This window comes from Suricata suricatta, chromosome X (genome assembly GCF_006229205.1).
Source record: "Suricata suricatta isolate VVHF042 chromosome X, meerkat_22Aug2017_6uvM2_HiC, whole genome shotgun sequence".
NCBI classification, from domain to species: domain Eukaryota; kingdom Metazoa; phylum Chordata; class Mammalia; order Carnivora; family Herpestidae; genus Suricata; species Suricata suricatta.
The window spans coordinates 75411393-75437540 of record NC_043717.1 but is presented as its reverse complement, the minus strand read 5'-3'; the positions used below and the strand labels follow the sequence as shown (position 1 = coordinate 75437540).

Here is a 26148-nt window from a genome sequence, read left to right as displayed (position 1 = left end):
TCTCTGGTTCTATATTTTCATCTGGCTCAGGACATTGCTTAGACCCACTACTGCCAACAAAAATGGAACAAGTAAATTGAAGTTCATCCCCACTCAGTCTCTGTCAAGGTCACTGCCATTTCCCAGTTGTCCAAATTTGCAACCATAGCATCATTTTACACTGTTTTCTCCTTTGCCGACCTCTTCCACTATCAAATCTCCCATTGGGATCGTACCATTTCCTTTTTATCTGAGTTAGTCTGATTTGCCCCATCTCCATTATTTTATAGATTCTTAGGGCCTGTCACATATCACTACAACAGCCTCTTGATTGGTTCCCCAGATTCCAGTTGCTCCCCAACTAGGTGACACTCCATTGCCAGGAGAAGCTTCCACAAATATCATTTTTACTGTAGGAATCTCTACGTAAAAATTGCTAAGAGGATAAAATGTGAATTCTTCAAACCTCTTTCTAAAGTCTACATAGCAATTATTTACTACCCTTACATATCTCAACACCACTCTCCCTCCACTCCTGTTTCTTTACTTCCCTCTCCCCTTCATCCACTACCCCCCCACCCCGTCTCCCTCTTCCTTTCTTTCTCTCCACCATCCCCAGTTCTCTTGTTTCACCACCATCCCCAGTTCTCTTGTTTCACATCTGAACTTTCTACTCAAGCCACACCTTGCTGGTTGTCTCCAGTATGTTGCTTACTTTTTCCAAAGCTCTGCCCCTTTGCAAATGCCATTCCTTTCGGTTGAGACACCCAGTGTCCACATCACCATGTGTTCATGCCCTGTAGCGTCTACTTCTTAAAACATGACTAATCCTTTTGGGAAGTTTTACAGACGATTGTATTTTACTGATCACTCACCTCTTCAATATCTCACAAGCACATAGGTTCCTTTGTATTTCTAGTTGTTATTCTGCATGTATCTGTGTGTTAGGCTGTTTCCTGTGCTGACAGCCTGTCACCTCCAAACATGTTGTAAAGATCTTGAGGGCAAGGCCCCAACTTTATTTCTATCCTTCTCCTGCCTTTGTATCAGGCTTTCCACCCAAGAAGCATCCAATGTATATTAACTGACTTTTGGGCATTATTTTCTAGATATAAACAAAGGTGAAATTATCTTCACTCTTTCAGGGTCAGTCAGGGTTTCCATATAATCTGGATGCAGTCTTTGGCCATCTTTACTCAGACTTGGAATAACCAGGAAGAAGTGAATTTACTATTGGCCAAGTACTGAATTCTGTATTTTTGACTGCAGTTCAACTCAGTCCATATACTGAGCACCTGATGTGTACCCAGGAACATGCTAAGTGCTCCAGTCTAATTACTTTCAAATTCTTGCACACCTCAGAATCCCCCAGAAGGGCTTGTCAAAACCCAGGTCATTGCCCCCCTCCACCGAAGAGTGACTTAGTAGGTCTGGGATGGGGTCCCACATTTTGCATTTCTAACAAGTTCCCAGATAATGCTGATACTGCTGGTCCAGAGAACACACTTTGAAAACCAGTGATCTAGGCAATACAGGGGAATGTGTACGACATGGTCTCTGGTTTCAGGGGATTTATGGACTCTTCAGGGGGACAAGGAAGACTCAGAAAATATTTTACAACAGAGAATGCTGTACAGTGTTTTAGTTTTCATTTGAGAAATACTGAATGAGTACCACGTGCCCAGTGCTGTTCTAGGTGCTGGAGTTATATCAGTGAACATGATAGACAAAAATCTTTGTTCTCATAGGAGAATTCTAGTGGCGAAAGCAGAAAATAAACAAAACAAACAAGCTGTATAAACCATAAGATAGTGTTAAGTGTTAAAAAGAAAAGACCAAGAGGGCAGATAAGAAATATCAGAGGGTCATTGAAATTTTTAATAGGTAGTTAGGGAAGGCCTCTCAATTCCATCATTTGCGAAGTATTTTATTGAGTGACTCCTATGTGTCAGGCACTGTTCTAGATGATGGTGATACAGCCATGGATAACACGAATAAAAAACAATGCCCTTATAGAATGGACACACTTATTTGGAAGCCAGGAAATCTGGGGTTTCCTCATCAACTCATTATGTGACTATGAATGGCTGCTTGCACTCTCTGAGCCTTTCTCCATCTGTGAAATGTAACAGTTGGACAAAAATCTGCTTGGAGTCCTGTACCTCTCGAAGACTATAGGATGCTAAGTCCTTTAGGAAACCAGAAATGTGTAAGAGTGCTTGAGGAAGATGTACAGTAGGTGAAACTTAAATTGTTTGCATAGCTATATGGGAGGTATGGGTGTGGGAGATGGGAAGATAATTTCAGAAGAATAACATGAGCAGATGCATGGAAGAAAGAATAGAAGCCACATTTTCCATAAAGAGAAAAGGGTCAAAGGGTTCTCACTGTAGAGTAGCTGAGATAGTTGAGCAAGAGGCGGGTACTCATAAAGATGAGGTGGGGGCTAATTATATACAGTCTCGAATGGGAACACATTGAGAGTTTTGATCAGAGAATGATATGATTACACTATCATTAATCTAGGGACTAGAGTTAAATCTTGACGATTCATAATTTTTTCCATTAGATGATCTTTAAATTATGCAGGGTCCCAAGCCATAATTTCGTTATATGTCATTACCTGATGATAATATTGCTATCAAAGGAATTTCAAGGCCCTTTTCAAGTCTTTACAGCCAATTTTCCCTCAGAGTACTCTCATCCTTGAACTAGTAACATTACTATGAAGACATGGGTTTTGAAAGCTTGGGAGATAAATTAAAATAGAAAATTCTTAATGCTGATACTTTTGCATGTTTCTTATTATCCTATGAAATATATGGTTGATCTGATGGTAATAGTAAGACCAAGCTCTTCCCATCAGCTTGTTTGGTCATAGATTACACAAGGAAATATCCTTGGATATTACCCTATTGTTTGTGATCTTTCATTGGCTATAGAATATCACCGTCGTGTGCTGTGTTTGTTGTTCTCAAGACTAAAAGTAGGATCTTTCTCCCAAAAGCAGTTACTCTGGAAGATGGCAGTGATAAGAGTTCACTGTTCAAAGACTGTACACACAGACCTAAGCGAAGGTATCTCAGACAACAATAGACAAGTACATCTTGAATACTGGTTATTTAAACACTCTAACCACCGCAAGCTTTACCTTAACTTTCAGACCAGGCCATACCTTTTTAGAGACATAATGGTAAATTTAGCCAATTACGACAGACCAAATCCTCAAAACTCTAATTTTTATGGGTAGTTTAAACACAAGTTACATATGACCTGCAAAAAACTTAACTGCCATGGGAATAAAATAATCAAAAGGGAGGCTGATGGCTGTATCACAGTGGAAAGTGATTATTTTTGTTTCCCAAATTTTGTGCAATGTTGATGGGAGGAATATTTTAGAAGGTGGCAGCTTTCTTCAGAGTTGCTTTGAAAATGAGGCAGACCCCTTGTGGGGAAGAGGACTATATGGAAACCAATTTGACAATAAACTATTAAAGGAAAAATAAATAAATAAAATTTTCTACTTAATTATGCAATCTACTTAAAAAAAAAGAAAAAAGAAAATGAGGCAGACCCAGAGAGAAATCTTCCAGGCTCACTTTTTGAAGGATAGCCATCTTAACAATGGTTAAGCTGTCTGGAGAAATTTGGGGTCATAAAACCAAAAATGTTGCTAGGTCACAAGGGTGATGGTTTTCCCTTCTATATATGTATGACTCTTCCTTTATTTTGTAATAAACAGGGGATGGAGAATTGTCGTGGGAACATTCTGATGGTGATATCTTCCGGCAACCTGCCAACAGAGAAGCAGTAAGTGTGAATAGCTCAAATAATTCAACACTCCACAGCACCAGGCCAAACTTTCCTCTCTCTGTGGCTGTTATCCCAGCAACTCCATATAAGGGCCCATTTCTAACACCACCTCTCTTTCCTTTCCTCAGGGAATTAAATTAAATTAAAATTTAATTTAGATCAGGGAATTAAAAAACAACTAAATAGCATTATCACCCATGTATCGCCATTTAAGTACACTGTACGATTGGTAACCAGGGTCAGGACATGTGCACAAAGAAATCACAGCACCCACCATAAGGTACCCCTTGTCTAGATCAGAAGTTGGTAGACTTTCAGGGTGACTTGCCAAATCTCTGTCTTCTGGAAGGAAGGCAGGTCACTACCTCTGTTTTCAATAGTGAGGACCTTCTGTGGGATTGTAAGGTAGGTCCACCCATCCTTTTGACGGGTACTGCAGACGTGTCTCCACAAACCCTCTTGAAGCCTTAGATTTACAGCTAAAAGAGAGAAAATGTAGCAGGCTCGATATTTCTTCCCCATCCTACAATATCTCATTTCCATGTGGAGTGCTAACCTCATAAAAAGCCTCTTTACATATAGCAACAGTCTCTCTTCTCCCTTTGTATTTTGAGGTAATTAACAAAATGCAATCTCTCTCTAAAAATCATATGGCCGGGGTGCCTGGATGGCTTAGTCGGTTGAGCATCTGACTTCAGCTCAGGTCATAAATCTCACAGCTCTTGAATTCAAGCCCCATCTCGTAGCTCTTGAGTTCAAGCCCCACATCAGGCTCTGTGCTGACAGAATCCAAGCCTGCTTCGGATTCTGTGTCTCTCTCTCTCTCTTCCCCTCCCCTGCTCGCTCGCTCTCTCTCTCTCTCTCTCTCTCTCTCTCTCTCTGTCTCTCTCTCTCAAATGTAAGTAAATAATTAAAACTTTTTAAAGAAACATATGGCCAAGTATAGCATAAATACCTCAAAATTCTTAAAATCCAGAAAGATGCTCTAGTTCAAGCAATCTATCCTATTGAAGGACTTATAAAAGCGTGAAGAATGTACAAAGGCATTGATGGCACATAAATGTGTATTCATTGAACCCCTGTACAGAAAAAGCGTATGGGGCATTCAGTGCAGTATTATTTTCATAAGAGCAAAATAAATGGGGTGGCAACCTAACCGTGAGCAATAGGGGCTTGGTTAAACACACCCCATCTGTGGCACATGGTACTATTATTAAAAAGAGTGCAAGCTGCTAGGGATTTACCCAAGGGATACAGAAGTGCTGATGTATAGGAGCACATGTACCCCAATGTTCATAGCAGCACTGTCAACAATAGCCAAAGCATGGAAAGAGCCTAAATGTCCATCACCTGATGAGTGGATCAAGAAGATGTGGTATATATTCACGATGGAGTATTACATGGCAATGAGAAAGAATGAAATATGGTCATTTGTAGGAAAGTGGATGGACCTCGAGGGTGTCATGCTAAGCGAAATGAGCCAGGCAGAGAAGGACAGATACCATATGTTTGCACTCATAGGTCTAACAGGAGAACAGGAGAAACCTAACGGAGGACCAGGGGGAGGGGAAGGGGGAAAGAGAGTTGGGGAGAGAGAGGGCCGCAAAACTTGAGAGACTATCGAATGCTGAAAACGAACTGAGGTTGAAGGGGGAGCGGGGAAAAGAGGTGGTGGTGATGGAGGAGGGCACTTGTGGGGAAGAGCACTGGGTGTTGTATGGAAACTAATTTGACAATAAACTACTTAAAAAATAAAAAAATAAAATAAAAAAAATAAAAAGAGTGCAGGGCAGCAAAATGTACTAAGGTGGAGGGATCCCCAAGATATATTATGTAAACAAAGCAAGATGCAGGACACAACTTACACTAGCATTTCCTTATCTAAACATCGTGTGTGTGTATGTGTGTACATACATAAGGAAACATCTGGGAGGTCCTAAACCAGCATGTTTAGAGTGATAATCTCAGAGGGGTAGAAGTGGGTAGGAGAACAGTGACGGTTAGATTTTTCACTTTATCTTTTCTGTATCATTGGCTGTTTTTCAATGAGAATCAATTTGCTTTGCAATATATAATATTTATTTTTAAAATGTTTATGTATTTATGTGTTTATTTATTGAGAGAGAGAGAGAGAGGGTGCAAGTGGGGGAGAGGCAGAGAGATTGGGAGAGAGAGAATCATAGGCAGGTTCCGCACCATCAGTGCAGAGCCTAATACAGGACTCGAACTCATGAACTGTGAGATGATGACCTGAGCCGAAATCAAGAGTCGGACGCTTAACCAACTGAGCCACCTGGGTGCCCCTGCAGTATAGAACATTTAAATTATTTTTTTATAACCTGTGGAACTATTTCTCGACCAGCATTTTATAGAAGACAAGAGTCTAGGGAATTACAGAGCAAGCCCAAGGATAGGGAGGGTGTGAGGAAGATGTTGGTGGGAACGTAATAAAATGGCCAGTATAAACATCTCTGTCTTGCTTAGGCTATGCTTCTTGGTCATCACGTGTGCCACTCTTGACCTGCCTGCACCCAGCTAGCCAACACCCTCAGCAGTGAGTTGAAGTGAAGGCCATTTGCTTTAATCTCTAGTCATATTATTTTCTAGACATTGCTGTTTCTGAATGAGTGCAGAAGGATTGTGGGTGGGGCAGAGATTAATACTCTGGGTATCTTAAAAAAAAAAAAGCAGCAATCCTGTGAGAGAGGATGGGATTCCCTGTTCCCAGGTTAATATGGAGCCCGAGGATGAGTGAAAGAGGTGATGGGGATTAAGGAGGGCGCTTGTTGTGATGAGCAGCAAATGATGTATGGAAGTGTTGAAATCACTAGAATTTGCACCTGAAACTAAGACTGTATGTTCACTGACGGGAGTTTAAATGAAAACTGAAAGAAAGGAAGAAAGGAAGGAAGGAAGGAAGGAAGGAAGGAAGGAAGGAAGGAAGCAGGGAGGGAGGGAGGGAGGAAGGAAGGAAGGAAGGAAGGAAGAAAGAAAGAAAGAAAGAAAGAAAGAAAGAAAGAAAGAAAGAAAGAAAGAAAGAAAGATTTTCTCCATCTAACTCTATCTGCTTTATAGTAAATGAAATTTTTCCCAGATCTGGACAGGAGATGATACCAGTCTCCATTTTCTGTGTTGTGAATTTCCTCTTTTTCTCAGCGCTCACTTTTTTTTTATTGTGGTAGAAAGTTGAGAATGACTAAATTAGTGGCTGCCAACCAGATGACATTCTAACCAAGACACCTTAAGCTGGGCACCTTGATCCCCAAAGCTAAACATCTGTGGCCAGCTCGGTGGTCCTGCTGGGAATGCCATTAATTAGCCTTTCTTCTCGCCCTCATATTTTATGTTGCCTCCAACTCTATCCTGGCCTTTCCCTCTTGTCCTTCTTCTGAAACTGCTGGTGATAGGGCTGAACTTGATCCTGTACTTCCTGTAGCAAAAAAGGTCAGGTACAGAATGCAGGGCCTTGAAATCGTTATTGATTTTCAAAGGAGTTCAAGACCTATCTTTAGAAATAAACATTTGGGCCTAGTAGACCGAAATGTCCAGATGGTTCCACTTTATTATAAATAAATATTTTCCCTTGTTCTAAAAGGGGTAGATATTGTGGGATAGGATTTGAAATAATAAATAGCATCTGTAGTAATGGAAGAATATGTACCTAGCACATAGTAGGCACCCAATAAATCCGTGTTGAGTGAATGGGTGTAGAAGGTGGGGTGAAATGTGTGGGAGGGGCTTTTCATGAATGTTAATGCACAGGAACTTGTCCCACATCAAAGAGAGATGCTTCACACTTGTTGCTGGCCCTGGAGCAGCCACAAATCAGAAGGTAGGATAATGCCTTTAGAATACCCTGTGCAGGCTCAGCTTTGTCTATGACATCAAAAAAGGCAGCTCTTATAGGACATCACCAGCTCAGCAAACTGTCACTTTAATAAACCGTTCCTATTCACCAGGAACCATCCAAACGTCAGTTCGAAAGAAACACAGAGCATCGCTTCATTTTGCCACATGGGTTGCAAACCATCAGTTTACCAAGTTTCAGGAAATGCACAGGAAGTACCAGTGTCTCAATTGCAGCTCCTTCGTAAAAACCTGAAATTGTTTCTGTTCAGTTTCCAGATCATAATTTCACATGCACTGGTCCTAGTACTCTTCAGGTGTGTGTGTGTGTGTGTGTGTGTGTGTGTGTGTGTGTGTGTGTGTGTGTGTGTGTTAGGGAGGGAGATGTACACACAGGGTGGAAAGCCAAAACATGAAAGCAAGCATGATTTTGTTTTGGACAACAGCCGACCTCTTGGTTTTGCCCCTTATAGATTACTCAGAGACTTACCACTCAAAAAGTGAAAGATTTAGAAATAGAAACAATAGGAAACAGATAAAAATCCACATCTCATTCCTGTTGTCAGAACAATAGTTGGGAAAGGAAGCTGGCTCAAGTGTCTCCCAGACAGGGATGGTCCCAGGGTTCCAGTGATGAAAATACAGGCACTCAAAGTTGTGTGGATTACGACACATTTTGAAGGCAGTCTTTAAGTTAAACTTTATATTTTGTGATAACTTTAGATTCACAGCCATGAAGGCACTTGGAAGGCTGTCCCGGAACTGTCCGGTTTTCCTGTCTCTGCCAGTAAAACCCATCTTAGACCTTAGAACATGTAAGGAAGAGATTCCTGGGGAACTTTCTACAATAATGAAGACTTTCCACCATCAGAAAAGAACTGTGTGGGAACCACTTCAAAAGTCTTAGTTATCAGCACTTCAAGTAAGGAAATCAAATAATACCAAAATATTGAGCAGAATAAAACGAAGCATAGCTGTATGGCCATTTCTCCCTAATGAGTCTTGACCTGCTCTCTCGAGCAGCCTATTTACAGCTGGTTTTTAAGATAAGCTCCAATTTCATTTATGAGTCAAAGGCATTAATGCCTTTCTCTCTTGCTGTTACAAGGTCAGAATGGTCCCTAGTAAGCTTCTTTCATTCTCTTGTTTAATTGTTTTTAATGTTTATTTATTTGGGGAGAGAGAGAGAGAGAGAGAGAGAGCAGGATAGGGACAGAGAGAGAGAGAGGGAGATACTGAATTCAAAGCAGGGTTCAGGCTCTGAGCTGTCAGCACAGAACCCAATGAGGGGCTCAAAGTCATGAACCCCGAGATCACGACCTGAGCCAAAGTCAGGCGCTCAAGTGACTGAGCCACCCAGGTGCCCCTTGTTTGACTGTTTAGGGTAGCAACTCCAGTAAAACAGTCATTACCCTCAAATCAAAATCACACTTCACCAGCCCGCACCTCCCTGGTGTGACCACTGGAGAGGACTTTGCTACCTAAGCAGACTTTGATATTTTCTTCAGAGCAGTGTTTAGCCAAATGATGGCAGTCCACTGAGCTTGACCACAGGTTCCTTCTCCCACTTTCTCCTTGTTTTATTCCTCCTCCTGTTCATCTTCCTCTCTTCTCCTTTCCCCACTCCTACTCTCTTGCCATTTCCAAAAACTCTATCTTCATCGTCACCCTAAATAAAACTCCTCTCCTGTCTATCCTTGGCTTTTCTGTCTGTTAAACCGAAGACTTAAACAAGGCAGGGCTCCAGGGGACTGCTCAAAATCCGTGAGTCTGTTTGGTTGGTTTTGAATCTTTTTTCTCTTAGCCTATGTCCAGGCTCTGAGTCCCTGGTACCCAAGGCCAGCTTTTCATTTTGTTCTCACTCTCACGAATCACAGAACTCCTTGTACTTGCAAGTCATCTCAAATTCTCTCTCAAATTCCAGCCCTGTGGAACTCCCTCCTTTTAGCATCAGTAGGACACCCACCAGCCAAATTGTCCTCTCTGTGTTCCTTTGGCAAAACTTTGCCAAACTCTAGAAAGGACAGAACGCTCTGTAATGGTCTTTGTGGAATGTGAATGAAAAAGACATGATCCATCGTGGGAAAATCCCATCTGTGTACATGATAATTAATTGATGCAAATTCTTACTTGGGTGAGTTTTTATAGCAATGCACCAGCGTGGACTCTTCTTAGATTCAGGGAATTGTGTTCTCTTTATCTTACTCGGACTCCTATTCTCTCTCTCCTCCTCCCACCAGTGCCTCCCCCCACAAAAGAGTAATACCAATTCCCAAAGCTAAATTTGCAACATGTGTGTCTCTGGATGCTGGGGCTAGGGAATCCCATAACTACTTTCCCATGATACCCTGCTATATCTAACACTGAACATAAGGATCTTCCTTTTTAAATTGCCTGCAAAATTACTCATGGGTCTCCCCTCCTTTACCACAGACAGTTGTCCCTAAAACATAATGTTATTTGGCTTTTTGTCTTAGGTTCTAGCCTTCATTCATTCCGTCCTCCTCTGCCTTCACTCTCCCTCAGCTCCTGGGAGAATAGTGGGCACATCACATGACCAAGCCTTGTGACAGAGGAGTGATTGCATTATTTGTACTACAAGACTCTAAACGTTCACTGGGGACCACATCATTCATTCATTCACTCATTCAGGTGTTTAATGAGCACCTTCTAGACACTGGACACTGGGGCACTGGAGACATAGCAGTGAGCAAAACAAAGTCCTCCCCTCTGGCTGACATTCTGGTACTGCCCTACATGGTCAATTCTTTTATGCAGTGTCTAGGGTATCTGTACCCTGCTCTGTGATCTCATGCCATTGGCTGCGTTTTGAGTCTCTGCCTCTTGTCTGGCCTATCCCGTCTCCATCCTAACCAGTGCACTGTATATATGATCCGGGATCAGGGCTTGGAGGCACAGTTCTGATTCTGATTATTTTCTTGCATCAAAAAAAAAATAATCCATCAAAGGCTTCCATACCCTCACCTCTGCTGCCTACCAAAAAAAGTCCTCACCCCTCAGCCTGTCATTTAAATTACTCCATGATCTGGCTGCAACCCACTTTTGGAATGTAATCCTTCAGCGGTTCCCTTTTATGGACTCTATGTTCTTTGCTACACCTTCTCAACTTGGAAATTACTGCCTGGAATATTTCTCACCAAGTCTGCTTGTGAAAAGCCTCTACACCCTTCATGGCCCAGGTCACACAGTCTCCCTGACTGGCAGGTCTCTTTGGCTTCCTAATTTACACAGTGTTTCCCACTTTGTCCCCTTCTGCCTTATGCTGCAGGCCACTCCCTTAACTCTTAAAATTAAAGCTCCTTAAGAGTTACAAGTGGCTCCTTGGGAGCAGCTAAGGACATTTTTTGTACCCTTTTGGGCTGTTTGCTCCCTCGGGTGATGCTAGTCCAGTCGTCTGCAACCAGAGAGAAAAATATCAGCATGTTGTCAAGGCTACGCTTCCTTCATTCCATCCCATGTCTCTACCTGTGTGGGCAGACATGTAGTTAATTTAAGATCTGAGCTCATCGCTTGAGTTCATCACATGGCTTCTAAGTGTGTTTAAGTCCACTTCTGCCTTCTCTTTGGTGGATCTGGGAGACTAAATTTGTCCTTATCACTTTACAGAGACATTCTTACCACCGCTCTCACTATGACCCCCCACCAAGCCGACAGGCTGGAGGTCTACCCCGATTTCCTGGAGCCAGAAGTCACCGAGGAGCTCTCATGGATTCCCAGCAAGCATCGGGCACCATTGTGCAGATTGTCATCAACAACAAACACAAACATGGACAAGGTAAGAGGCACACTCGTTTTGTGCTGCATCCACGGTCCCTTTCTTCAGATGGCTGGGCCTGGGAAGGCCCTGTCTCCCATGCATATCAGACATTCACGTGAGGATCACTTACCATCAGGCCTCAAAACGTGTGTGTGGACAAGTGACTCCAGGAGACTGTTAGGACTTCCCTAAATGCAGCCCAAAGAGCTTAGTTTAGATTTCAGTTGTACCTTCCTTAATTTAGGACAAAAGGCAAGAAAGCCTTGAACCTATTGGAGCCTCCAGCATTTTCATGATTGCTTCAGGGGGGTTGCAGGTCATTTGGGAAAGTTCCTTGGATCATTAATAGAACAAGAGCTTGTTTGTTGTCCACTTGGGCAGCCGATATTCACCAGGACTCAGTGCCAAAGGAAGCTCTTAGCCCCATACCTTAGAAGTAACAGTTCTTACACTTCAGTGCACCCAAGACTCTCCCTGGGCCTCTTGCTAAGGTATATATTCTGGACCCCACGCTCAGAGATTCTAATTTATATGAGGAGATTGTCATTACAAATGAGTAATGTAGTAAGAAATCCAGAAACCTCCTGGCTGAGCACCAGGAAGACTGATCAGGTTAACACAGACATGCAGCCCACTCAGCCGACCAGCTGGCTACAGCAGGCACCCACACACGTCCGCGGCCAGGTCCTTCCTGCTCAGGGTTCCCTGGACTGCACCCCTACCCCAGTAGCGGGGATGGTAGGGAGGAGAAATTCAATCAAACAATTGACTGCTTCTTACTTTTTTTAGGCATTGTGTCAACCGTCAACCAGCTTTTCAGAGCAAGAGCTCAGCTGGTTCCTTTTTATAAAACCACAAACATGTTTTGTTTCCTTTAAAGGAAAAACAAATCAAAGCAGTTCTCTGAATGGGTTAAAAGCAATAAATTATTAAACCAAATGATTGAATAACACGGGTGAAAAACAATCCGTTACAAAGAACTCCTACTATAAATCTCAACAAAGCTGGTCAACCCAAAGCTGGTTGATCACAGCTGTTACTAGTTAGATGTAAATTTCAGATTACAGATAAAAAACATTGCATCGCTTTTGAAACTAACAGGCTTAAAAGAGGAACATGCAAAATAAAAGTCTTGATAAAAAATGGTGATATATCAGAAGAATTGGAAATAGTTACTATCGATCTGGGTTTGATTTGAAGTGTATTATTTTTGAAGTCCAAGTCCTCCTGATACGGATTTATGAAATGAGGAGGAGTAGGAGGTAAAGATGCAGATTGGTTTTTAATCCTAAATTGTTTCCAATAGATTCCATTTGCTCTGAGAGTATTTCAAAGCCTTTAAAAAAATCTTGTGAGGAAGTGGACTTTGAAAATCTTAAATCCCATAATTTCCATAGGCCTCTTCATTTCTGAGCAGAGGCTCATCCCTTGATTTTTCTCAATGTCCTACAAAAGGCTCAGCTGGTTTACATTTTTTCATAGCTCCCTTGATTTGGATGTAGCAGTTCTTTCCTGACCTTTCTATTATAGTTCACTGGAGAATCACTTGCCCCCATTGCCAACCCACAATGCACCAGCTGGATGATTTAAAATCATCTCAAGAGTTTGTTGGTAGGGAGAAGGCTGTGTTTCCCTCTAAAGGGTTGACCTCCCACTATTGCATCTCAGAGTGTAGACCCTCACCCAGTCTACATTGTCCCCTTAGTCCAAATGCTTGGGGAGAGGGAATCTAGCTGTATAACACAGGGGATCCTGCCCGCTCTTCTCCTTAGCACTCCTGCTAACAGCATGCTCCTCTGAGACACATGTGCTTGGTACCCTGATTGAGTCAAAGAAGAGAAGCAATAGAACTCCACTATTTTGAACTTGACTCCAGCCTCTGTTGGCATGAAGCAATGTACCCACTTGACCACATTGTCTTGAAGACAGTGTCACTCTCTCCATAGATGAGAGGAGAGGTGAAGGCAGGAGACAGATGACACATCAGGCCTGTCTTGTCATGGGATTCTGTCCACAACCCTGAGCCTCACAGTCTACATGTCAAGTCCCTGTTCCATCTCCCTGGAAGGTTGGGGAGCTTCTCTAGTTTGGATACCTGTGTTCTTGGAAATCTTTGCATTGATGGACCCTGCTGAAGTGCCTAGTACTCTAGCAGTTCTTGTAAAGAACAGGAAAAGGCCGCCAACATCATCCATATTTCCAAATGTGACCCAGTGGACTTGAGGAGAAAGAAATAGCCCAATGATTCATCCTTCTGAGGCCATTGTCTTGTAGCCAAATCAGCCAATTCCTAGAAACGCCCCGAGTGGGGCTAGTTCTCCCACCCTAGCCCTGCCTTAAGTGATACAACCCACCCTAGAGATGTTGTTGATTGGGATGCCGACAGGTCTCCCTGGGTATGATGAACTGATGGGAATAATGAGAAACACACCCAGTCCCAGTCATGGCTTTAAAATCTCCAGAATGTCTCAGCACTTTCAAAAAGGGAGACAGCCTATTCTCTGTCCTCCCCATTCGCAGCCCTGTATCATTCTTAATCCGGGAATTTAGCTCCATGCCTTACAGGAGGAGCCAGGTATGTTTTGGTTGCTTTGCAATGGAGGCTATTCCTGTGGCCTGTTCCCTTCATAACCTCCGCCCACACTCCCACCAGGCCTAGAGCTCTTCAGATGCTTGCATCTGTGAGACCCCTCACAAAACACTGAGCCAGTGACTTCACTTCTGGCTCAGCAAACCGGAGACCACCAAAGGTTATCTGTAGCACAGGCGGTGACTCACTGTTGCTGAATCTCTGTAGCCATTGTGAGACAGGGCCCAGAGGACACTGTCCAAAATGTAGGGGCACAAAAGGCTACCTTTCATGATCTTTTCCCTCCTGATCTCATTTTAGTGCCTTCCTTCCCATGCCAAAGAGTAGGCAGGCGCCATTAACTCCATACCCATCTGTGTTGGTGGATCATACTCTCGATAGCATTTGATTTGCTTCAGGATCTGGAAGAGATTGGCCTCTTGGGAAGACTGGTAGTTTCTTCATCTAGCCTCCCTGGGCAGCTGAGCTCTCTGGGGGATTTTCATGCCAAGAAGCATATCCACTCGAGCTGTGTACATCTTTATGAAACTGCAGGGATTAACACTACAGTCTCTTAGAGGTTCCTTATCCCAGAGATATCCAGGACAGATGGAACCCTACTGTCATGCACTGGTACATTCCTCCATTTTAAGAAATATTTATCCACTGCATACAAGGTACCAGGCACTTTCGAGCATCCAGAAGACCCTGAACGAGGACCCTGAATGGTCGCTAATGGTAAAATAGGAACCGAACTTTTGGTGGTTACAGAGACTGCTCTGTAAAGTTAAGTCCACAGCCATAAAAAGGACAAAGGGTGCTTGATGTCTGAAGGGGTTCAGGATTTGGGTTCTGAGCACAGGGGCCCGTTTCAGACCCCTAGCCTTTAATTTCCAGCCCTGTGTTCTCTTCCAGTGTGTGTTTCCAATGGAAAGACCTACTCCCATGGCGAGTCCTGGCACCCCAATCTCCGGGCATTTGGCATTGTGGAGTGTGTGCTGTGCACGTGTAACGTCACCAAGCAAGAGTGTAAGAAAATCCATTGCCCCAACCGGTACCCCTGCAAGTATCCTCAAAAAATAGATGGAAAATGCTGCAAGGTGTGTCCAGGTAAAAAGGCAAAAGGTGCGTTGGTTAGAAGCCCAGCCTTTGGTTAAATGAGATTCCCACATAGGCCTTCTCAATGTTCTTTAAGCATCAGAAACCTTGTCAACCTGCCATATCCTTGTAATGATACTAGTTGTAACAATGAACTTCATTTTCTCCTCTCTTTAAAGGGCTGATAAGATGGTTGCTTGGAAGGAATTTACTACTCAGAAATAGGCTGGGGATTTGTCCATATCTACTACACCTTTAGCCCCACATAGCTCCAAGTGCCAGACTTAAGCCTGGCTTTTCTAAATTATAGGGAAATTGGAGTATGAAGATTATACAGAAGAACAGTAGCACCTTTCATTGATGTCACTATTTCACTCATCAAAGCATAATCACATCCATTACCCTTTTGAGACAGGATGGGAGACAGGTGAGGTAGAGTGGAAGGGAAGTGGATTCTGGTCCTGAGCTAAGTTGCTGCGTGACCTTGGAAAGGTGACAGATCTGTTCTGGCCTTCATCAGCTTCATCTGCACAAGGAAAAGTTTGGAAGAATTAATCTCCAAGCTACCATCCAACAGTACAATTTTATAATGATACTATTATTGCTCTATTGAAGGTAAGAAAACCAAAATGCATAGAGTGATGTGCTCTAAATCACACAAATAGATAATAAAACCAAGGTTTGGAATCTGGGCCACTCATAGCCCATAGTCTTTTCCAGACCAGGAGATAATATTAACTGATTTTTTAAAAAGCAAATTCATAGTGGTTCTAACATATATGAACTAGATTAAAATATAGTCTGTAGTGTTGGCATTGACAGCAAAGGGGATTGGTGATCAAGCATTCTAATCCTGGCTCTTCCACTGGTTTCTGTGTGACCTTGAAAAAGTCACTTCACCACCCTGAGCTTCGGTTTCCTTCTCTGCAAAATGAGGATTAGAGTATAGGATTTCTTAGGGCCTTTCGCACTCCAACATTCTTGGAGTGAATGAATGAGTCATTTTCATGCACGTGAATTCATAATTTCTTTTTAAAAATTTTTTTAATGATTATTGAAGGAGAGAGAGACAAAACATGAGTAGGGGAGGGGAAGAGAGAGAAGGAGACACAGAATCTGAAGCAGGCTCCAGGCTTAGCTGTCAGCACAGAGCCCAGTGTGGGGCTCAAACCGATGAGCTGTGAGATCAAGACCTGAGCTGAAGTTGGATGTTTAACCAACTGAGCCACCCAGGTGCCTCAAATTCATCATTTCTTATGCCTACCTGCAAATGATTTTTGTAAACACAGATGAAGACCCAAAAAACTTTAAAAAGTAGGCAGAGAGCTAATTTATTCCTTCAACTTATACACTCAGTTCCTCATGATTAGCAGGCAAACATGAACTTAGCCAAAGTATATTTTTGTGAGCATCTTCATGTAGGCCAGTGGTTCCCAAATTTGTCTGCACATTTGAACTCCCTGGGAAAGCTTCTAAAAATACCTATGTCCCGTCCTCAGAGATTAGGATTTAATTGATTTCAGGTGTTGCCTGGCCATCAGCATTTTTAAAAGATCCTCAGGTGATTTTAATGTGCAGACAAGTTTGGGAAGCACTGCTGTAGGCCCAGGGTGGTTTATGGCCTTCCTACTCTTAAGTGTGATTTGTGGACTAGAAGCACCTAGAAGCTAGTTAGAAGTGTAGACTCTCAGGTCCCACCCCAGACCTACTGCATCAGAATCCATTCTCACAAGACCCCCCCAGTTGATCCCCATGCACGTAAAAGTATGAGAAGCATTTATTTATAGCATAAACAAAATCTGTCTTGGTGTGATGACCCTCATCTCCCAGAGTAAACAGAAGGTAGGATTGTATAGGAAGGACAGGACTTATCTGATACAGAGTAGAGAATTGGGGCATTAAAATTGAGGAGACAAATATCCATTGACTGAAGAATGGATGAAGAAAATGTGTATATACATACAATGAAATATTATTAAGTGATCAAAAAGAATGAAATCTTGCCATTTGCAGCAGTGTGGGTGGAACTAGAGTATATCATACTAAGCAAAGTAAGTCAGAGAAAGAGGAGTATCATGTGATTTCACTCATGTGGAATTTAAGAAACAAAAGAGATGAATATAGTGGAAGGGAAGGAAAAATAAGTTAAAAAACAGAGAGGGAGACAAAACATAAGAGACTCTTAAATACAGAGAACAAACTGAGGATTGCTGGTGGGGAGGTGGGGAGATGGGCTAAATGGGTGTTGGGCATTAAGGAGGGCACTTTTTGGGATGAGCACTGGGTGCTATATGTAAATGAATCACTAAATTCTACTTCTGAAATAATTATTACACCATATGTTACCTAAGATTTACATAAAATTTTAAAAAGTTTTAAGAATAGTAAAATAAATAAAATTTTTTAAAATTATAAAATTGATGAGAACATGCACTTATTAGGGAGAGGGAGAGAGCACATTCTGAGCATGATCCAAACAGGGGGACCACCTAAGACACACTAATCTATTGTGACTTCTGGGTCTGTGATCTCACTGGATCCTCAAAACATTTAGTGTCACTTTGGAGTAATTCTACCAACACAATTTTATTTTATTTATTTTTTGGTCAAGGGTGGAACACCTACAGTCATATAAGTAATATAACATGATAATTTCAGATAAAACTAATCATGATCTAAACTACCCCAGGGAAGATAAGTCCCCCCCCACTATATAATATTGCAATTTCAGTCTCAGATCTTCAGACCAAATCTCATTTCATTGTAATGCTTTGGCCTTTAGTGATACAGGTGATTCAGATAAGAAGTGAATGCAGAACAGGCATTGACTTATAATCAATAATTGGCTTTTCATGTTGGCAATATTTATTAAAACCTTTACATTCATACTCTTTGGCTAAGTAATTCCACTCTAGGCATCCTAAGAAAGTAATAAGAGGGATACACAGATATACAAATAAGGATTTTTTTTCTGCAATGTTGTTTACAGTAGTAAAAAATCAGAAACAGGGGCACTTGGGTAGCTCAGTTGGTTAAGTGACTTTGGCTCAGGTCATGATCTCATGGTTTGTGAGGTCAAGCCCCGCGTCAGACTCTGTGTTGACACCTCAGAGCCTGGAGCTGCTTCAAATTCTGTGTCTCCCATTCTCTCTGCCCCTTCTCTGCTCAAGCTCTGTGTCTCTCAAAGATAAATAAACATTAAACATTTTTTTAAATCAGAAGCAATCTGAAAGTCTACCAATATGGGAATGGTTAAATAAATTACGGAATAGCTGTACCATGGCTTATTAGATGGCCATTAAAAATCATTGTAGACTGAGGCACCTGGTGGCTTAGTTGGTTGAGCATCTGACTCTTAATTTTTTTAATGTTTACTTTTGAGAGAACGAGAGAGAGCACAAGCGAGCATAGGGAGGTGCAGAGAAAGAAGTGGGGACAGAGGTTCTGAAGTGGGCTCTGCACTGACAACAGAGAGCCCAGTGTAAAGCTCAAACCCACGAACCTGAACCGAAGCTGGTTTAGTTGATTGAGTCACCCAAGTGCCTGAGGATCTGATTTTGACATTGGCTCAGGTCATGATCCAAGGGTCATGGGACTTAGCCCTGCATTGGCCTCCGTGCTGAGTGTGGAGCTTGCTTCAGATTCTCTCTTTCCCTCTGCTTCTCTCCCTTGCTCTCACATTCTCTCTCTCTCTCTAAAAAAAAAATTAAAAAAAAACATTGTAGACCAAGACTTAATGGCATGGAAAGATGCTTGTGACATATTTGTTAAGTACAAAGATTTGCTACAAAATAATATTTATATTAAAGTCCCACTTATGTTTAAAAAAGAAAGCATTTGTAATATACTTAGATCAAGAAAAAGCCTGGAAGCACATATGGCAGACTATTAACAGTGGCTGTCTTTGGGTGATCAAACTATAGGTAGTTCTCATTTTCTTTTTGTTTATCTGTATTTTTAAATTTTCAGTAATGTGAATTATTTTTGTAATTAGAATAACAAGTTATTACTTAAAGAACTGCCATCTAGAATCCCAAATTGCAATATGTCACGCCTGATTGACTAAACCTGTTTCTCTAAAAGAGCTGCTTTCCCACTCTGCTCAGGGATGTGGAGATAGATACCGGACTTAGGGAGAGACACGGAAGGAGAGAACCTCTGTCACATTCTGTGCCCCTGTTTCTCAGTGAGCCACACATAGGTGTCTGCAAACTGAGTGACACCTGATAGTCACATTGCCCAAGGAGAGTCACTATCCACAAGGCCAGGGCACCTGCTCCAGATACTCAGAAGCTTCAGAGCATCAGGGAACATACATTCATTCACACATTCAATGTGGAAATACACCATATATGCCCACTGTCTGCAAAACACTGAGATAAAGAGAGATGAACAAGCCAGGCAAAGGCTCCTTGCCAGCATGATCCTACATTGTAGCGGGAGAAGAAAAGCAATGAACACAAACAGTAAGGTGTTTTTATGTTGTGATGAGTACTATGAAGAAAAACCAAGCAGGAGTAGGTGACTGTGAATGGGGAGGGGATGGGAAGGGACACTTTCAAAAGATTGGCCAGGGAAGGCTTCTCTGAAGAAGTGATATTTGAGTCGAGTCCTCAATGATGTGAAGAAGCAAGAAAGGGGAGGACCATGACATCACCAGCCTCTTAGAAGATAACATTTGACAGGGGCACCTGGGTGGCTCAGTCACTTGAGCATCTGACTCTTGGTTTTGGCTCAGGTTATGATCTCACAGTTTGTGAATTTGAGCCCCGCTCAATTCAGTGGTTCAGTCACTGATGGGTTTTGTTGTTGGTAGAGCCCTTCTTCAATTAAGTTCTCAATGGGGGTGGCAGGGGGTGCAAGAGGACTCTTCAGGATACCAGAACTTTTAGCACATGACAGGTATTTACAGAGCCATCATGGATTTCACATGGCCGTTATAGCTGTACCTGGTATTAAGCTGGTGCAAAAAAATTAACAACTAAACTCAGTTGTCATTCTCAGGGGGATAAATACATAGAGGTCCCTGCAAACTCAGACACCCACTTCTCTGACTTGCAAAGTGCTAGAACACATCCCTTAATTACCTAACAATCACCAAAAAGGACTGGCCCAGCAAGCAATTAAATAACTAAAAAGGACAAAAAGAGAAAGGAAGCTTGATCCTAGGATGATCTACAAATTGAGTAGCCCTATCTGGAATCATCAAGAGACAACTTTGGTTTTGTCCTTATACTGCTGAGCTGGTGGTGGAGGATGGGAAAGCTAATCAGGTCCGTGAAAGATGTGCAGTAGCAATTTGATTACAATCTGTGGCTAACAATGAGTCTCCCTAATTACAGTCACAGATTCAAAGCACCCAGCACCCCGTGGTTTCATCATATAGTCCTACAGATGACTTATATACATATTTACACTTGATCTTATCCAAAAGGCTGAGAAGCAATTTACACATATTTAAAGTTTTCAGGGTGTCCATGGCTTCTTTGTTGTTCCGGATGCGAGTGTACACTTTATCTTTTATTTTATTGCTTATTTTTTATTGAGACAGAGAGAAACAGAGCATGAGTGGGGGAGGGGCAGAGAGAGAGAGAGAGAGGGAGACACAGAATCCAAAGGCTCCAGGCTCTGAGCTGTCAGCACAGAGCCCAACACGGGGCTCGAACCCACGAACCGTGAGATCATGACTTGAGCCGAAGTCAGACACTTAACTAAGTCACCCAGACGCCCCCCTGAGTGCACACTTTAAAGCCACAGCTGAAGAGGGTGCTGATCACAAAGCCAGCAAAGAAACTTAACTCACAGATCACCAACTTGGAGAAACTTTTTATTTATTTATTTATTTATTTATTTATTTATTTATTGGTACAGAGCCAAGGAAAGAGGAGGGTGGAGTGGAATGGGAAGTTTGAAGGGACTGGTATCTTTATGTCTGGAAGCTGAAATCCAGCAGTTTAGTTTATACTTTAAATGATCCATAGTTGAGGGATTTGACCAATTTTTTGTGTCTTCCAACCGTTCATTTGGCATAGCATGCATATGACTAATCTGACATCTAGGTTTTGGCACGGGTACTGATCCAGTATTATCATTCCCCTTCCAAACAAATCAAAGAGCATTCAGAAATGTCAAACCAATTTGGATAGATCCTTTGGGCAAGTATATGCACATAAATGAGGGTGATAAAATGTTTTCTAAGTATACCAAAGTGATGTCAGGGAAATTAAGCAAGACCCTCTGTCAGTCCATTCCCTGGGTCCCTGTTGGTAACACTGAGCTAAATAGACCATTATCTGGACCCAGCATGGAAAATTTGTGTACCCTGAAGTGCCTAAGAGATTTGTGCCTGGCCACATTCTTCCTCCCCACGAAGGTCCACTTCTCATGTTGTGGTGGGTTGGATCCAGTTTGGTTTGTGGGCCAGTGTTCTGCAGGACTATGGATTCTATTGTCATGTTGACATATATCAAAGGTCATGTGGTCCTTTGTGATTTGGTGGGTGTTACAGGGCAGCTTAAACTCAGCCTAAGAAATAATGGGTGAAAGGGCGCCTGGGTGGCTCAGTCGGTTAAGCATCAGGCTTCGGCTCAGGTCATGATCTCATGGTTTTTGGGTTCGAGCCTCGTGTCGGACTCTGTGCTGACAGCTAGCTAGGATCCTGGAGCCTACTTCGAATTCTGTGTCTCCCTCTCTCTCTGACCCTCCCTGCTCATGCCATCTCTCTCTGTCTCTCAAAAATAAAATAAAAAACATTTAAAAATTTTTAAAAAATACGGTGGAACTTCTAGCTCTGTAAAACTGTTATCATTGATTGTCCACTTGCGATGAGTTCGAGGCATTATGAAAAATGAGATACCTGCTTCCCAGTTCCAGAAGAACTTCCTGGCCAAAGCTTTGACAGCAAGGGCTACTTTTGTGGAGAAGAAACCATGCCCGTGTATGAGTCTGTGTACATGGAGGATGGGGAGACCACCAGAAAAATTGCTCTGGAGACAGAGAGACCACCTCAGGTGGAGGTGCATGTTTGGACGATTCGAAAGGGTGAGCAAGACAATATTAATCCCTTGTTATTTTTTTGTAAGGGGTGGGGAAACAGGGAAGGAGGGGAAAACCTGCCTTAATTTTGCTTTATCCTATTCCTCCATTTGGGTCAGTTTTCCTGATTGCTCAGCAACTACCACATGACTAACACAGTGGTGATTATGACCTTTTACCTTTAACCATGACCTGGTCCAAAAAGTAAGTGTTGGCCATTGGGGTTTGTTGTCTTTCTTATACCAACCAAAGCTGGAGGAGTCCTTTTCAACTCTGGCTGTACATCAGAATCACCTGGGAGAGGTTTCTGTAAATACCAAATGCTTGAGCCTCCCTCCAGAGATGCTAACTGATTGGCCAAGGATGGGGCCTAGGCATAAGTGTTTGTTTTTAAGGTTCTACGGGTGATTCTAAGGCACAGCTAAGATCGCAACCTACCAAACTGTAGCCTACTATTCTTTTCCAATACGAACCTCAATAAACAGAAAAATCCATCCATTCAGTGTGAGGCTATGTCTCTCAAATCCTACTTTGTTCTCTGGAGTGACACACACTGAAAACCTCATCCTTGCCCTCAAGAAGAGTCTCACCCGGAAGAACAATCCCCATCATTCTGTCCATCTAGTTCCTTTTCTTTAAAAAAAAAAAAAACTTAACGTTTTGTTTATTTTTGAGAGGGAGACAGAATATGAGTGGGGGAAGGGAGAGAGTGATCTGAAGCAGGCTCCAGACTCTGAGTTGTCAGCACAGAGCCCGACACGGCTAGAACTCATGAACAGTGAGATCATGACCTGAGCCGAAGTCGGACGCTTAAATGACTGAGCCACCCAGGTGCCCCATCGAGTTCCTTTTCTGATCATGCACCCTGATCACCATAGCCAGTCACACTGTTGTGATCCTACAACCCTTCAGACCATCCCACAGAAAACAAGGCTAGTGTTTATCTAGTCTGCCCACATTTTCTAGGAATCCAAATTAACAGATAAGATTTCAGTTGGGAAACAATGCACATCCTTTTTCTCTAGGCTCCTGAGTAAGTAAGGCTTGAGCATGCTCAAAGTTAACTATGCCTCAACGTCATACAAGGAGCCAGTTTACAACACAGCTCCCTGGCCCCGTCCAAGAGACGTGAACTCAGCAGGCCTTAGATAGCACCTCAGCATGTAACAAATGGCCAGGTGATTCTAAGTCAGGCAGCACTTGGGCCATACTTTGAGAAACAATGGCTGGAGTTTTTGTAGAGCTTCTGCCTCTTTCTTATCACAACTTCCCTTGCCTGAAAGAATGAGTTCCTCCCCACCCCTTAGAAAATATGCTAGAATAAACATAGGTTTCTCATCTGTGTTTGTTTTTGCTCTATACCTAGGAATGTCAATGTTCTCTCTCTAACTTCCTAGCTCCTTTGTAACTGGTCACGTAGGACTAAGCCTTGTCCTGTTGACTTCTCTAAGAGTAGACTCAATATTTGGTTGCCCTACATGTCTCACCCCCTAGAGTCATGTGGATATTTTTCTACGCTTGCTGGGGTAGCATCTGAAGGACCTCTTATTCAGGGCTGGGCAGCCATGGTCTGTGCTTGGTGAGCAGAGGAAAACCCATGCTTCAATTGTGTTGCTTCCTCTAGACCTCTTGAGGATTAAGTAGGCTGGTAATATGTTGCTCCTTAACTGCAAGGCCATTTTCAATTTATGTGTTATTCTGATAAAAAGCTATATAAGCAACGTTGAGACCGTGGGTCCCCTCTTCATTTTAACTTTCCCCATTTTCTGTAAGGAAAAGCTAAGGAACTGTGAAGATTTCCCAAAGGAAAACAGACTATTCAGTGAGTTCAAGAACAGGGATCGATTCTCCATTTACACAAACAACCTGTCTTCAATCCCAATGCTGGCTCTCACTGCTTGGCCAGAAGGGCAGCCCAGTGGTTTGGCAAGGACATAATCTACCTGGACGTGAGGCAAGGGCAGAATTTCTAATACTGCCTTTGGCTATAGAAGCTCCCACCAGCACCCATGCCCAATTCCATGTGGCTTTCCCTAGGAGGGGCTCCCATGGTCAGCAACACTATCTTCCATATCTCTATCCTCTGGAGAACCAAAGGGAGGCCAGTGAGCCAAAGAAACAGATGGAATCAATTGTAACCCTTGAGCCATCCAAGTTCCTGGTTAAGCACATTACACAGTGCAGCTCGATACTCCTAAGCCCCTGTAATGAGATGATATGCTCAGCCCAAGCAGAAAAAGAGGATGGTGGTTCCAGATAGAGAGGGCCTGACCACCTGCCCCACTTTTTCCTTGGTCCCAGGCATCCTTCAGCACTTCCATATTGAGAAGATCTCCAAGAGAATGTTTGAGGAACTCCATCACTTCAAGCTGGTGACCAGGACAACGCTGAGTAAGTGGTACCTGTCTTTCTATGCTCCTCCCTGGAAAACGCCTCTAGTCTTCAATGTAGCACAGCCCCAAACAAGATCCCCTTGTGTTCTCAGTGGACATTAGCAATGCTCGATGTCACCTTAAAGGGTGTTGTGTCTCTTCTCTGCGTGACTCAGCGGCAGATGAGAGGTGGGGAGTCTGAATGCGAACTGAAAAAGGTGGGCCCGGTGAATAGAAATCCAGATGTAGTCTGAGCATCAGCTACCTCGAGTCAGGGTTTCCTGAATGTCTTTAATGAAAACTGCTAACCCCAGCGTGTCAAGGTCAGAGAAAGCTCACTGGATTCCAAGGCTGGTACACTTGTGGAGACTTGACCTCTGGAAGAATGTGTCCTCCAGCAGTGGGGATGAGAGATGGAAAATGAAAGTGTCTCAATTCCCCTGTCCTAGCACAGGTCTCTTTGACTCTTTGGAACTTCCCCCGAGGGGTCATGTTTCTTTAAAAGCACTCATGGACTCAAGCATGCCTGAAGCTCTCCCCCTTTCTAATGCAGGATGGAGCCTAAGGACTAGATACTGCTAGTTGCTAAGTCATAGCGAGCACTTCTGAAGGAATAAAAGGCCCAGAATTTCTATCTAATGGGCAAGACAACATGAAAATGCCTTCACTGTGAATCAGTCTAGTGCTGAACAGTTAAATACCTGAGTACTCAGCGGAATCTGCAAGACCTAATGAGATGAAAGCCAGGTGGGCTTCGGGGAGGAGGTTTGTTTTGAAAAAGAAGGGTGTGACTGTACAACAGGTCAGGGTATCAGTTCAGGGAGAGGTTGCCGCCTAAGAGGAGACTCATCCAGGAACGAACAAGAAATGTGGGGATGGGAAGCCCTGGAAGAAGCTGGTGAGAAGTTCACAGGGAAGGCCAGTCCCATGGATAGTTGCTGCAGATTTACAAACAGCCTAGTGATAACAAAAATGGTGCTCTGCAAAGATGTCTCTTGGCTAGCAGATGGATTTATTTTGTACCTACTTCGATAAGGCCATATTCCAAAGAGGCCATTATGCCATGCTGAGAAGTTAGACATGATTTCCAGGCCAGAGAACCCCAGGGGAGGATTTTAAGCAAGTGCACGGTGCATGCAGATCTGTTTTTTAGAAAGAGTTGCCTGCTGTGTGGAGTGGAAAGTGGACTCTCAGTGGTAAGTAGCCGATCGTAGTCTGAATTAAAATACTGTATTAAGTCGGTTGGACAAAGGAGGAGAGGTTGCCATGAATGACATCTCTGAGGTTAAATCATCAAGATGGCTACAAAAGGAGAAATGAGTTTGGAATGACTCCAGGAGTAGCATTTTTACAGACTGGGTGATTGGTGATAATTTGCCAACGGGAAGCTCTGGAGAACAGGCAGGTACTGGTGGGGGAAGATGTGTTTCATTTGGAACATGTTTAGATTCAGATATGTAAAGGCCGTTTGAGCAGAGTTCCGCAGTGGGCAGCTGGAAATACGGTTTATGAGGTTACTTGTGTATTCTGTAGGAGACTGATAGACCATAAACTGAACAATAGGAGAACTCAAATGGAGGGGTTGGGAATGAAGAGGGCAGAGTCTAGGATCTGATACAAATGATGTGATTTTTTAAAAATTACCAATGAATTTCAAA

General features: G+C 42.8%; 1 protein-coding gene across 4 annotated transcripts in view; it reads left to right on the top strand.

The window, feature by feature from the left end:
- Positions 1–26148, top strand: part of CHRDL1 (chordin like 1) — a 122937-nt gene that overhangs the window by 93053 nt on the left and 3736 nt on the right. For 2 of the 4 annotated variants that reach the window (XM_029930906.1, XM_029930905.1), the window contains exons 7-11: positions 3722–3789; positions 11266–11434; positions 14901–15110; positions 21951–22124; positions 24420–24509. In XM_029930906.1, the coding sequence (XP_029786766.1) occupies positions 3722–3789; positions 11266–11434; positions 14901–15110; positions 21951–22124; positions 24420–24509 (711 nt within the window). The remainder of the gene's footprint in view (positions 1–3721; positions 3790–11265; positions 11435–14900; positions 15111–21950; positions 22125–24419; positions 24510–26148) is intronic. The other 2 variants (XM_029930908.1, XM_029930907.1) reach the window with 2 other exon arrangements.